The sequence below is a fragment of the Mus pahari genome, chromosome 23 (genome assembly GCF_900095145.1).
Source record: "Mus pahari chromosome 23, PAHARI_EIJ_v1.1, whole genome shotgun sequence".
Taxonomy (NCBI): Eukaryota; Metazoa; Chordata; class Mammalia; order Rodentia; family Muridae; genus Mus; species Mus pahari.
Window position 1 is genome coordinate 37,599,347 of NC_034612.1, and position 15,133 is coordinate 37,614,479.

Consider the following 15,133-nt stretch of genomic DNA (forward strand, 5'->3'; position numbering starts at 1 on the left):
ATATTTTTATGCATATATTTTTTTTGACATTTGTATTTTATGTGTGAGATAACACACACACTTTTTAAATAGTATCAGAGCTTCTCCCTTTCATTTTAAACTCCTGAGTATTGGTCTGAGGTTGATGGGAATGACAGGGAATCACTGTTGTTTTTCCAAGTAATTATCTGGTAGTACCTTTTATTTCTTGGGTCACCTAGCAATGCCTAGCAAGTTGTCACATCTGGTTACTTAGTCACATTTCCCCTGAAGTTTGTTTTATCATCCTATCCCCCACACCCCTACTTTTCCTGTGTAAGGGTGTTTCCCAATATGCATGCAGCAACCATAGAGGCCAGAAAGCTGCTCTCCAAGAGCTGGAGTTAATATGATTGTAAGCTGTGCCCTGGGCACTGAGAATTGAACCTAGGTCCTCTGGAAGACCAGGCAGGGCTCTTTAATTGTTGAGCCATTTCTGCAGCCTATTTTTACCACCTTTTTAATATTTGGGTTTTTTTAATGTATATTTGAGCTCCTCTTTGGTGCCCTGTTTCTCTTTTTTTAAAGGTACATTTACCTAATTTTATGTGTTTGAGTATTTTCCATGTATGTGTGTATATGTATGTATGAGTGCATGCATGTATGTGTGCATGCATGTATACTGTATTTGAACAGTGCCCATGGAGACCAGGAAGAGGGCATTGAGTCCCCTAGAAATAGAGTAACAGATGGTTGTGAGCTACCATATGGTTGCTTGGAACTGAACCCAGGTCCTCTGCAAGAGCAGCCCTGTTGTCTTGATGAATTCCTACAGAATTCTAGACCATCTTGAGGACAACAGTGTTGGTCACCTTTGACTGTTGCTAATGTAATATCATCTATAGATCAGCAGTTAAAAACACTGACTGCTCTCCCAGAGGGCCTGGGATTTCAGTTCCAAACATCCACATGACAGGTCACAACTGCCTGAATTCCAGTTCCAGGGTGTGACACTCTCGCTCACATACATGCACGCCAAACCACAGGGTACAGAAGATTGAGCACACCCCCCCCCCCAATTGTTTTGTTTTTCTGACTTCCTTTTTGTTTGTGTTTCTTAAGTTGCTTTCTGGTTTTCTCAATGCATACTTTCCCACAGGTATATTTAGCTTGGGCAATTTTTTTTTAAAATAATTCTTGTTACTTTTGCCAAACTAGAGGCATTTTTTTAGGTTCTTTTTAGGTAGAATTGTCATCTGAATAGCAGATAAGCACAGATACTAACCTGTGTTCAAATATTGTTTATTTATTTATATTATTTATATTTATGAATATATCATAACTGTTTTTTGGTAAGAAGAGGACATCAGATCCCATTACAGATGTTTGTGGGCCACCATGTGGTTACTGGGAATTGAACTCAGTGCTCTTAACTGCTGAGCCATCTCTCCAGCCCCCTCAAATTATCTTATCAGAATTTAATTACTTTCTTTTCCAAAGTCTACTTGTCTATATGTAAGTTTATGCCTATCTTAGTTTTTTATCCCTAGTTCATGTAAATGAGTTGGGTTTAGTGTGTTGTTTTATTTCATTGCTCCCCTCCCTCCTTCAACTGGGCTTTTGGGATGATTTGGATCTCAAGTATTTTTGCTGGTATTTAGTTTACATATTTATTGTAAGACAGGACCTTTAAATGTACGTGCGGCTCACTTGCCTTTGGTGTATTCACTAGGTTGGGCAGTTGTAACCATGAACTGTAGATAAACTGTGTGTCTTTTGTAGTCTGTGCTTTTTTCTTATCTGAGACTTAAGGGTTATGGCCCTTAGAACTATAGTTCTGCTTTCCTACTGCATAGGCTAAGTGACCTTTATGTATTTGGCCACTTTCACTTAATGTTGTGTGATCCCCATAGTAGCGTGGGTTCGTGTTCATTACAATCCTCTAAGTTCCATATTTCACAGAGTCATTTCTCAGTTGGTAGACATTTGAGGGTTTTTTTTTTTCCCAAGTTTCAACAGTGATGGTGATCATGTGCTCTGGGCATTCATATGCAAGTGTTTGTGTGGACATATTCTTACTGCTACTGGGAAATATAAATAGTAGTGGGATTCCAAGACAAACTGTAATGTTTAACAATTTGAAGAACTAAACTCTTTTTCAGGGTGACTGCACTATTTTACATTTCTGCCAGAAGTAATGAGACCTGATTTCTCCCTCACTAACAGCATTTGTTGCTATGCTCTTGCCTATACCAGTCTAGGGAATAATACAGTGTGTTCTTGTGGGTCTGATGTTCATGTCCCTAGTGATACTGTGTTCCTTTGCATGTGGTTGGTTGACATTTGAATGTTGTCTCTGAAGAAATCTCTGGTAGCATTGCTTGATTAGTTGTTTATTTCACTTGGTTTTGTTGTGTGCTCTAGGCATTCTTTTTATTGAACAGACTAAACTGCGGCCTGTCTACCACGATCGCACCTTAGAAAATACATGAATGGCTGAGTTCTTATTAGTCTCACTTTGAACATGTAAATGTCTTCCTTTATTGTTCGTGCTGTAGGTGGTGAGGCTGTTGCTCAACCGAAGGGACAGTGTCATGGGTCTAGCTGTTTTTAGGATATTAAAAGCTGTTTTGCATGTGGTATGAAATAGGTACTAAAGGTGATGCATTTTTGTTTCTGTTTTATAACTCTTCCCCACAAGGCAGGCAGCTCTCTAAGCTGGCCTCTGGCTTGTGATCCTCGTGCTTCTACTCTTCTGTGGACTTGGATGACAGGTATGTGCCATCGTCATACTTGGGCAGTTACATGTTGAGCAAGACTCTTAGCTGCGCTCTCCCTTTCAGGATTATGGCTTTGTAGAATTTCAACTACATTTGTGCTTTAAACTGTCTCAGACTTTTTAAAAAAAAAAAAAAAATCCAGCCATTTTTACAGTCCAGGACTTTCATCAAATGATTTTTTTCTTTTCAAAGATTTATTTATTTCATGTATATGACTGTACAGATGGTTATGAACCATCATGTGGTGCTGAAAATTGAACTCGGGACCTCTGCTCGCTCCAACCCAAAGATTTATTATATGTAAGTACACTGTAGCTGTCTTCATACGCATCAGAAGAGGGCGTCAGATGCCATTACAGATGGTTGTGAGTCACCATGTGGTTGCTGGGAACTGAACTCAGGACCTCAGGAAGAGCAGTGCTCTTAACCACAAAGCCGTTTCTCCAGCCCTGACTTTTTTCCCTAATGAATTGATTGTCGAATTGCTTTTCACCACAGAAATTCCAGTCCTAAAACTGTCTCCATACCCATCCACTCCTCTTTTAGAGATCTATGACCTTTCTTCCTTGTACTAGTGTTCTGGCATGTTTTCCAGTTCAGATCATGGCCTCCATTCCTCAAACACTGTCCTTCAAACCTACCCCGTGTTCTCCCCCACTCCCATCTCCTCCTCCTTCGCTTTCCATACTGCTCTTAGATCATTTGTTTTTCCAGTATGTGTTGGTTTTGGCCATTACAATATTGCATAATTAGTCAGGAAAAATGTGTTATTTTCTGTTCAGAGCCTTTGCTCTCAGAATTTGTTGATGAAGTATATTTTTGTTTTGTTGTTTTCTCTGATTGAATGTTGCCTCTCCAAAATTTTTTCTCCTGGAAGTTCTACTTGAGTTTGTTTTGCGTGTCTTAATCAAGCTTTTGTACTCTCTAGCTTTATTCTTAGCTAGTGTCCCCAGTACCTTTTGTGGTTCATAATTTCTTGTTTTGATCTGCTTTAGTTGACCTCTGAGAGCTTTTTCTTTAATTTTTTTTTTTTTTTGAGATCATTTTTTTTAAAGATTTATTTATTTATTATATGTAAGTACCCTGTAGCTGTCTTCAGACACTCGGGAGTCAGATCTTGTTACGGATGGTTATGAGCCACCATGTGGTTGCTGGGATTCGAACTCCGGACCTTCGGAAGAGCAGTCGGGTGTTCTTACCCGCTGAGCCATCTCACCAGCCCCTTTTTCTTTAATTTTAATGCTTATACATTTTTTACTCTTGGAGAACCTACTTGCTCTGTTACAAGAACAAATACCTTGTTTGTCACTTTTGTGTCCTTTGTTTTAGTAATTAGTTGCTGTTTGTTTTTAACTCTCTCTATGTTATTATTAGTGAATTTTCATGAATTTTGTGCATTTTAGTTTTGCTACTTTTTTGATTTCTGAAACAGGGTCTTGCTATATGGCACAAACTAGCCTTGAACTGGAATTCCCACATCTGCCTCTTGAATAGTGGGATTATTGTTGTGCAGTGTAGGGAAAGCTACCATTGGAATTAGGAATTTAGATCCAAAAGAGACATTCTTACCTTTGGGAAATGCCTTGGGGGCCTAGCTTGGAGCCCAGTGGCAAAAATTACTAGAGGTTTCAGCCGAGGAATAACATGAGATTAAAAACCGTCTATTTGGCATTGGAAATTTAAGGCAGGAGAACTGTAGAACTGCTCTAGACTTGGGCACGGATAAACATCTTACTCCCCCAAACTCAATGTTATAAAATAATCACTTGAGTTTATGGTCCTTTCCCCTTAGGAACACTAGGAATGATCTTAGGAACACTTAGGAATGAATTAACGTCCCAAGGATTCATTGAACATCCGGAATTACAGATAAAGATTTCAGAGGAGAAGTTAAAATTATGGCCTGTGTAAAAAGAGAGATGCAGGTTAACACAGGTGGTAGATAGGGTTGCTAGCTGCTCCAGTGGGGAAAAACAGAGAGTTTGGAAGTACTGGAAAACATGTGTTTGGCAAACAATTCTTAATTATCAGAGGCCAAAATTAAAATTGCAGATGAATGGTATTGCTGTAGGAGCTGATGTAACTATCATTTTACAGAAAAATTTGGAATTCTGAATTGCCTTTTCAAAATGTTTATACTTAGTTTCTAGGAATTGGAAAGTTATCTCAGATCAATAGAACAAAGTATGATGGAATTATAGATGGTTTCAAAGGAAAAGTCTTTGGGTTAAATGGACTGGAAGGTTAAATAGGGAAGTTAAAGCCTTATGTGGCTGACCCATAAATTTATAGAGAAGGGATTGGATCTTTTATAACAGTGGGGTGCTCAGATTAATATTCCTGCAGTCCCAGAGATAGCCCCATAGTGAAATAAGTGGTGAAATGGTAGATATTCCTGGGGAAGGTATTGATATGTGTCATCAAAAACAACCCAGACTGTGCCAATTGTCCAAACATGGGGCATAACAGAGATTGAGTTCCCAAATTTATGGAGGTGGGGGAGGGTGCACTGCTGAAGTATCACTGGCTCTGCCTTTAAAATGATTGACTAGCCAATGAGCCAACCAAGCAGACCTAAAAAAGCAGCACCTGAGCAGCTGGGGGTTCAGCAGATAGGAGAGTCTGTCAGTCCTTGGAATTTGCCAATATTCGTTATAAAAAAGGGAATCAGGCCGGGCGTGGTGGCGCACACCTTTAATCCCAGCACTTGGGACCCAGAGGTAGGCGGATTTCTGAGTTCGAGGCCAGCCTGGTCTACAGAGTGAGTTCCAGGACAGCCAGGGCTACACAGAGAAACCCTGTCTCGGGAAAAAAAAAAAAAAGAATCAGAAAGTTGGAGACTATTAACAGATTTAAGAGTTGTAAATAGAGTAATCTAACCAATGAGTTTGTTAACAACTTGGAATTCTTGTCCTTTCTTCATTATCTAAGGCATGGCTTATGATAGTAATTGATTTAAAAGACTGTTTTTGGTTTTTTTTGGTTGTTGTTGTTGTTGTTGTTGTTGTTTTAAGTAACCCCTTGTATGAGCAAGATAAAGACAAATTTGCTTTCTCAATGCCTATAAACATGTATCAGTCAATAGTTCTTCAACAAAGAATGCTTAAGAATCCAACTTTATGTCGGTATTTTGTGCAGCAGCTGCTAGATAAAATTTGTAACCAATTTCCTGTATCCATTATTCATTATTATATAGCTATTTTGCTGGCTAATTCAGATGCAGATACTTTAGAGAAAATGTTTAAGGAATAAAGAATTCTGCCATGCTGTGGGTTACAGGTTGCTCCTCAGAAACTACAAAGAAAGTCCAAGATAGTGGCTGAAGCAGAGGGTTAACTCTAATAGAACAAAGACTGCAGATGCATATGTGGATTGCATAGATCCCAAACTTGATTGTATTTTGCTTATTTTGCCTTCAACTTTTTCTCCTACTAGGCTCATTATTCAATGGGAAGATAGTACTGTAAAATTGATCTTCTTAGCACACAAAGTACAAAATTAAAGACTTACATAGAAACATTTCTGATTTAATCATAAAAGGAAGAATAAGACTGTGTCAGTTTTCAGGAACAAACCTAGCAGAAATCGTACACTAATGGTGAAATTATGTCATTATAGGTAATCAGTGAAGATTGGTAAAGAGCTTGTAGCAACCATTAGGGAGATGTTAGCAACAGATATCCTAAAAGCAAGCAAGCATCTTCAGTTTATAAAAAGATTCTCCCACATACTGTAAAAGATTCTCCCACATACTGTAAAAGATTCTCCCACATACTGTAATAGAAGCACCAGTTCTGAAGCACCTGCATTCTCTATTGATGCAAAGAAGTCGAACCAAATAAGCCACGTAAAATAGAGCCTATAGCCCTTGGATAAACAAATCACAGTTATATGGAATTCTTATGGTATTATTAGAGTTTACTGAGCCTCTTAATATAATTACTGACTCTCAATTTGCAGAAAGAATTGTTCTGTGTATAGGAACTGCTGAATTTATTCCTGATAATTAAGAATAACCTTGTTTTTTTTATACAGATGCAACAATCAGGAATAAAAATTATTTATTATACATCAACCAGATTTGTTACACACACAGGTCTGCTAGGTTCATTAGCACAAGGAAATGAGATGAACCAGTTGTTGGTAGGAAGTGTATTAGAAGCTTCAAAGTCTCATGAAAAGCATCATACAAACAGCTAAAGCTTAAAAAGAGCCTTTTCTGTTACTTGGAGACAAACTAATAAGGCATTATAAAAAATTGTCACATGTGTCTCTTATATGATTAAGCCTCATTATATACTGGAGTTAACCGTAAACGTACCCAAAGAATTTAAATGTGGCAAATGGATGTGTTTCATTTGGAAAACTAAATCTACTATGCCTTTGATACATATTCAGGATGTTAATGGGCTTCTCTATTTTAAGTTCTGAAAAGGCCGATTTCTGTAATTACACATTTACTCTAAGTAATGGTTATCATGGGGATACCTTCCAATTTCAAACTGACCATGTCTCTACAAATGTCTCTAATAAATTGAAACAGTTTTTTGCATATTATAATATAAAATATATTACCAGTGTACTACACAATCCTACAGGACAAGGAGTTGTAGAAAGCTCTAATTCCACCTTAAAAGAAATGGTTATATGACAAAGGGGTAGAATCAATAGTGCTCCAACTTTAAATTTTCAGAATGTTAATGAGAAAGGATCAACAACAGCTAAGAGATACTGGGTTATAGAAAAAAACTGTAGAATTATATCAGCCTATGTTCTTTAAGTATGTGTTAACATTAGAATGGAAGTCAGGAAAAATTTTGTGTTGGGGATGAAAATTTGATTATATTTCCACAGGAAACCAAAAGCTGTGGATAGATACTATCAAAACTGTTTTAAAAATATAGAACTAAAAAATATAGATCTTCTGAAAACCTTGGCCACTGACCCAAAAAGCGCTTATTTCAGTGAAAATGGCTCTTGTTTATAATTTCCTACCATACACAGCACAGTTAATGTCTTAAAACAGAAGAGGGGAGATGACATTTTTGAGATTTCTGGAATTTGGTTTCTCAAGAAACACAAGATTATTTTAAGAATGTGCTTTCTATTTACTCCCAGGTGTAGGGCTGTGGGGCTGGTTCGGACTGTCCGTAGCAGAAGACCATAATCTGTCTCATGTTCTAACAGAAGCATGGTTTTCCCATCTGCAGACAATTTCTGTGGTTGTGTGGTACTTTGAATTCTGGGAGCTTTTCATAAGCTAGGTACATAAATGCTAGGACCCCGAGAGATGGGGTGGTTTTTGGTCCCTTAGGGAATTTGGTTGAGATTTGTTTGTAGCCATGGTCAAAGAAGAAACAAAAGGAAGAAATTAGATTCAGGATCTCTTTCCCGTCTGTCATCTCCTTTCTCCTCTATTGTTGTTTCTCTACTATTTAGTGTTGGAGGGTAAGATCAGGGTGCGAGGGGACTTAGGGCAGGCAGTAAGACGAAGAACCCACAAAGTAGAAAAGAGCAGCTCTATCTCTCTCCTGGACACCTCTGTATCATTGCTCACTTGTATCTGGATAGGGGTTTTCCAGGTACTCTACAGTAGTTAGCTTATCCTCAGAGTCACTTACATTTCTCAGCTTGAAATTATAGACAGTGTCATCTTGATAATTGAGAAAAAGAAGGTAATACAGAAATTATAATGGTGAACATTGTTAATTTGAGGTATTAAAAATAGATGTTTTCATTCTTCTATCATATATGTCAATATTATTATTAATAGGAAAGTTTTGTTGGATCAAGTGGATTCTGAATCCTTTGGGAAATTATTTCTATGGTTACTGCTGTAGAAGGGAAATATTTTCAACTAGATATTCTCTTTTCCTTTTTTTTCCCCCCTTTTCCCTGGCCTTGCCTTTCTTTTCCTTTCCCTTCCTTAAATAAAGTGTTCTTTGAGACAGCATCTTTCTTTATGACCCTGGCCAGCCTGGAATTTACTTTGTACACGAAGCTGGTCTCCCACATGGAGTTATCCCCGACTCTGCCTCCTGAAAGCTGGAATTAATAGGTGTGGGCTTTGCTAAGGGCAAGTACTTAGGTCATCGTCCCTTGATTTAGGCAGAGTCTGTTAATTGTAATTCAGCCTCTTGTGTGTAACCACTTGTCGACATAGTATTCTCTACTCATTTGTGCTGTTTCTAACTTGGTGTTGTGCTTACTAACAAGCATGTTTGGTACATCTTTGTTTATGCACCTATGTGGGAATTCCACCCCATTCTTTAGTACTCATGTGAGTGGCACATTGCGTTTCCTAGATACTGTATAGCAGTTTTTCAGGTAATTTTGCTTTTAGCTGCGTGGGCACTAAAGATCACTATTGAATGTATTTTAGTTCTAGTGTATTTGAGTAATTCTAGTAAACCTCAGCTTGCCTGTATAAACTACAATTTTGCACTAACATAATTTCACAAAAGTAAAAATGGTTCAGAGAAGTCTTGATACTTGAGTCTGCTGTGAGCAGTTTTCCCTATTCACTCACCTTGCATTGTTTGTGATGATGTATTTTTTTTTTAATTTATTTACTTTATGTATGTGAGTAGAGTGTAGCTGTACAGATGGTTGTGAGCCTTTATGTGGTTGTTGGGAATTGAATTTTAGAACCTCTGCTCACTCTGGTCAACCCTGCTCCCTCCAATCTGCCTACTCACTCAGTTCCTGCTCACTCTGGCCCAAAGATTTATACATAAGTACACTATAGCTGACTGCAGACACACCAGAAGAGGGTGTCAGATCTCATTACAGGTGGTTGTTGAGCCACCATGTGGTTGCTGGGATTTGAACTCAGGACCTTTGGAAGAACAGTCAGTGCTCTTACCCGCTGAGCCATCTCGCCAGCCCGTATTTAGTCTTACAGACTTTCTTAATTTCCATATCTACTGAGAGCTAAGACCTTCCCATAAGCTTTGCTATGTCTTCCTCACATAACCTAAGTAAGTAATTGAAGCTGCTGAGATGACTACAAATCCTCTTCTCCTTCATTTGAGACAGAGATTGGAGTATGTGCTTTAAACTAGTTTCTCCTTCTGTCAAGTGAGTGTGCTATACTTGTTCCCCAGGGTGGTATAAGGATGAAGTAGACTGATGCTCAGGACACCTTTAGGTGGGGAGCAGGGCAGGATTACTACTACACACATTGCTGTTAGTGAACAGAACAGTAGTGAACTAATTTATTCATCTTTGGTTTCCTCTCAGGGATACTTTGAAGCTAGCTTTGTGGGGAAACAGTACATATACAGCCCATAGTTTTAGCTAAGTGAGTAGAGTTAAGTATAAGTAATATGGTAGACTCCTGTAGATTCCTGTAGCTAACTGTGTAAATGTAGAGGTAGATAAAAGCAAAGCCCCATATTGGTTAAAACTAAGATAATATATGGCTCATCTTAAAGCAGAGACTGGACTTCATAGCTTTTTTGTTTTTTTCTTTTTTTTTTTTTTTCTAACCCTTTTTTTTGGAGGGGGTAGAGATGGTGGATTTTTAAAGTTTCCCCCATTTTCTTGACATTTGGAATTCTGGCCTACTTCACTATTAATACAGTAGAAGCAGTAGGAGATACTGGGTTGGGAATTTGAAGTTGGCTTGAGTTTGAGTCTTGGCTTTCCTGTTGACGTTGTACATGTGTTTGCCGAGATGACATAAACTGCATCTAGGCTCTGACTGGTAGGTACTGGGAGAGTCAGATGCCATTCTTGTGATGAGGCTTTAGAAGTGCAAAGTGCTCACCAGAGACGGGAGGTCTCTTCTTAATTTTAAGCTCAGTTTTGTTCACCTTATTTTCTAAACACAAAGTCTTGATGTTTTATGAGACACTAGAAAATTGAAAAATATACCATTAATAATAGCTCTATGGCCAAAGGTATTTTGCTAGTCCCTCCTCCCCCAATTGTGTAGATTTTTAGACATTCCCCAAATAGGAACTGGTTCCTACACAAGTGTTAATTGTAGCTAGATTTCCTGGTTCATCTCTGCTCAAACAAGCCACCTCCCTTAAACTTATGACTGACTTCAACTGGCTTTAAATAATTTGCATTGTGTCTGCACTTATGCATGCAGTTTTCAGTGTGATTTCTGTTTGAGTGTTTTGGAAATCATTTTATGCTTTTACATGTGACTTGGTCTTACTTTCTCATCTGGCATGGAATAGTCCAAAGGGTAAAAATACTGATTCTCCCTTCTCCACACATCTGTGATAGAGTCCATTGTTCAAGTGGCATTTTGTTGACAGCGGTTGAGTGACTTGCACTTGGACATGCGTCTGAAACACTTCCAGATGTTTCGTGTACATCTAGAGTTGCAGACAGGTGTCAAAATAGGACTTGTTTAGAGATTTGGTGCTTAGCCTGCCACTCTGTATTTTAGCATAGTCCCAACCTTTTTTTCCCCAAGAAATTTTGCTATTCATATTTTGCTGAAGGAATTTAGTAGGCTGTTAATATTTGAATTTTAATATTTGCATATTTGTGTCGTTTGGGTAGTAATAACAGTTTTAAAAGACTGAGGAAAAGAGCTGTTCAAGAGTCTCAGTTCTGGTAGTTTTCATGATTTCATTAAATTAATTTGTTACTCTCGGGTGATTCTTACATAGTGTTAGGAGAAGTCTGTTGCTGATTTCATTTGGAAGTGACTGTAGTTAAGAAAAAGAAACTTCTTTGCACTTGCTTTAAGACAATTTTTTTCCTTTGCACTTAAAATGGATGTTTCTTTCACATGAATGTTTGCATTTTATTTTCCAGTTTTTTTTCCCCCTTTAAAACCAGTGTGCTATTCCACTAAGACCCTGTTTTGCATCTTCCCCAGGAATGTCACTGTCTGCTGGATCTTCCCCTCTCCATTCCCCCAAAATTACTCCACACACCTCTCCTGCTCCTAGAAGAAGAAGCCACACTCCAAACCCAGCAAGTTTCATGGTGCCGTCTAGTGCCTCCACTCCTGCCAATAACCCTGTTCCTCAGACTCCGTCCTCTGGTCAGGTGATCCAGAAGGAGACTGTCGGGGGGACGACTTACTTCTATACAGATACAACTCCAGCACCTTTGACTGGAATGGTATGGCTTCTGTCAAAGATTAATTATTAATAATAATAATTAATCAGTGCTCTTAGAAAAGCTGCTCCTTAACTAATGAGGACACAAACACACACACACACACACACACACACACACACACACACACACACACACACACACACACACACACACACACACACACACACACACACACACACACACACCCTGCTTCCCCACTCCACACACACACACACCGGAAGGTGTTTAGGGACATGAAAAAGTATTTTACTTTTTAATTTACTCTCATATCTTTAAATTGGTATGATTCTTCCTTCCTAATTTCACTCAGAAATCAGATGTAGTTGTACTTTGTTTTAGTGTGCTGGGGCTACCGCAACAGGGTTACCTCGTCAGGACTTAGCTAGCTAAAGTTGATGTTCTCTGGCTTTTGTTTCTAGCTACTGGGTAGGCAAGTTTACCTTTGGGAAGAAGTTGAAGAAAGTAGGCTGTATCTTAATTATTGAAAGCAAGTTGATGAACCATGTTGACTCAGATATAGCAGTACTGTGAAGGGCAGAGCTCTAGGTCGCAGAATGGCATGCAGTGGTAAAGGCTGTAGTGTGTCTTGCAGGAGAGAGGTTTCAGACAAGGGGGAGCCATGAATGTGAGCAGCCAAATGACTGGTGATGGGGAGAGTCTACTGGGGGATAGACTTGCTTACAAAGATGACGAGAGGGAGAACATGTCCATGTCTCAGGGTGAGTTACCAATGCCAGAACAGGGGTGGGGTTGGGGGGACCCTTGTGTTACTTAGTGCCTCTCTGGCCTCACTGTTTTTACATTAAAGAAAAAAAAAAAAAACTAAAGGAATTAGTAAATAGCTCTCGAATAAGAAAACCAAATTCCATTAAAATGATGGGAACTTAAACTAAACATCTTGAGTGCGTTTCAGTGAGCACAATTTGACTGCCAGACTAAAGTAAATTTAATATTTTGCAGAAGATCTTTCTGAGTGACACAAGAAAACAGGTTTGTCTTTTTTTGGAAAGCTTAGTTCTGCTGTGTTTTATACACTCAAGTCTTGTACTTTTGAGAGAGTTTTATTTGACACATGAGAAGAGTAGTGACCCACTGTCCTGTAGAAATAAATGTGGAAACCTGTAAGTCCTGTACATCCTTCAGAAAACCATTGGGGAGGTCTTCTGCTTTGTTTTGGGTGGTATGACGTCATAAACCTTAGAACAGTGAACACGGTCAGATGATCAAGGTAGAGACTTGTTCCTTTCAAGCCAAATCTTACCAGTTTAATAATTTTTGGTAATTCAAAAAAAATTGTAGGAAGAAGAAATTGCACTTAACTATGTAGAGATTTGTTTGTCACAGAAATGCCCCTACTGCTTGTAGAGATCAGTATATTTTATAATGTTTTCAGTCTTCAGGCCATATATATATATATATATATATATATATATATATATATATATATATATATATATATATATATATATATATGCAAACCTGAGATAGTTATGTCTGAAGACAACAGAAAACAGCTGAAGTTATTTCTAAGAAAGAGAACAAACCATTGGAGTGGATATGAGGAGAAGCTTAGAGATACAACAAGGACGAAGGGAAGAGCCCTAGGGAGGAGGGACCAGAGCAGCTGGGGGCTGGGGCTGACCCTGGTGTGTTTCAGCTTAAGAGTGTTGGAACAGGTGTACCAGCAGACTGTTAGCCACAGAGATGCTGCCAGGGGTCAGTAGCTCTACCTCACTCTACCCTGCAGAGCTTGGCATCTCTCTCTCTCTCCCAACTGGTTTAAAATCCACTACTGAAGTATTAGAAATAGAGCATTCTGCCAAAGACTTATTTGGCTGTCTCAGTGGGGCTGAAATTTTATATCTGAATAAATATTTTCTTCTTAGACTTTTAAAAAATGTATTGTTTTTAAAATTGTTGAAATAGAAGATTTATGAAATGAATTCATTCAGAAAGTATTCTATAAAATTGTATTTTAACTATACCAAAATTTATCACTATCAAATAAAAGTTAAACTTTTATAAAATTGATGAAGCTTACTAATTGAGAAAAATTGATGATCATATTTTCCACTTTCTTGCCTTTTTAGGTATTTCCAAACTATCATATTTATCCTCCAACCGCACCTCATGTTGCTTATATGCAGCCAAAAGCAAATGCACCTTCCTTCTTTATGGCCGACGAGCTCCGACAGGTATGCTTTCAGAAGCTGGCACAGACACTGACCGTCAGCTGTGCCTTAGGGTGGGAAAAAATAGAGCACTTGTGTGTTGTCAAGCACAGTCTCCTAAGCAAGCAGATTTAGACTGTGCAAGTTTTATGTTTAAGAAAAGCATTTTAAGGAAATCTTAAATAATGTATTAGAGTATAAAATACAGAATTACTATTTAAATGTGTTGCTCTTCTGTGTTTCATGTTTTTTTTTTTTGGTACGGAAACGATTCTTACATGGGTTTATTTATTTGTGTGTGTATGTTCATGTATGCTTACTTGGAATATGTCAGGGAGAGCATATGTGGGAGCTGAATCTCCTCCTACTATGTGGGTACTGGGAACAAAATTGAGATTATCAGGCATGGCAGCGAGGGCTTTCCTCACTGAGCCATCCCAAATGGGAAGGACTCTTAAATAAAATATATATTAAGTGCCCTTTAACTTTTAAATTGTTGCTGTTAATTTGACACAGAAATAAGCTTCATTTTAAGTGACCCAACAAAAATCTTAACGTAGGTTTTATAAAATAGTATACTTTCTTGTTTTTTTTATTTGTTGTGGTAAGCAACTTAGATATTCTTGATATTTATAACTTCTTATTACGTACATTCTCAAAAGTAGTTTTTGTTTTTCAGACAGTTTTTTTCCGTGTACTTATTCATAAATAAGATGTAGTAGTGCTACATAAATAAGTAGTAGTTTATTCATAAATAAGTGTAGATGTGCTCCTTATATCCTTTTGCAGAGGATAGGACCCAGTACCTTGTGCATGCTAGGCAAACATTGGTTCACTGACCTATGTCCTTAGTTTCTGCGTAATGATTTTAGAATGAATTTTTGACTATATTAATAGATCTCATATATTCCAGGTTGATTTGTAGCACTTTTTTGGTTTTTTGAGACAGGGTTTCTCTGGATAGCCCTGACTGTCCTGGAACTCACTTTGTAGACCAGGCTGGCCTCGGAACTCAGAAATCTGCCTGCCTCTGCCTCCCAAGTGCTGGGATTAAAGGTTTGTGTACCACCATCTTCATCTTTATTATTATTATTATTATTATTATTATTATTATTATTATTGCTACTACTA

General features: G+C 38.1%; 1 protein-coding gene across 6 annotated transcripts in view; it reads left to right on the forward strand.

Annotated features, from left to right (window-relative positions):
* Pan3 (poly(A) specific ribonuclease subunit PAN3) overlaps nt 1–15,133 on the forward strand; it is a 118,153-nt gene that overhangs the window by 77,834 nt on the left and 25,186 nt on the right. For all 6 annotated transcript variants that reach the window (XM_021186648.2, XM_029533696.1, XM_029533695.1 and 3 more), the window contains 2 exons: nt 11,584–11,831; nt 13,922–14,026. In XM_021186648.2, the coding sequence (XP_021042307.1) occupies nt 11,584–11,831; nt 13,922–14,026 (353 nt within the window). The remainder of the gene's footprint in view (nt 1–11,583; nt 11,832–13,921; nt 14,027–15,133) is intronic.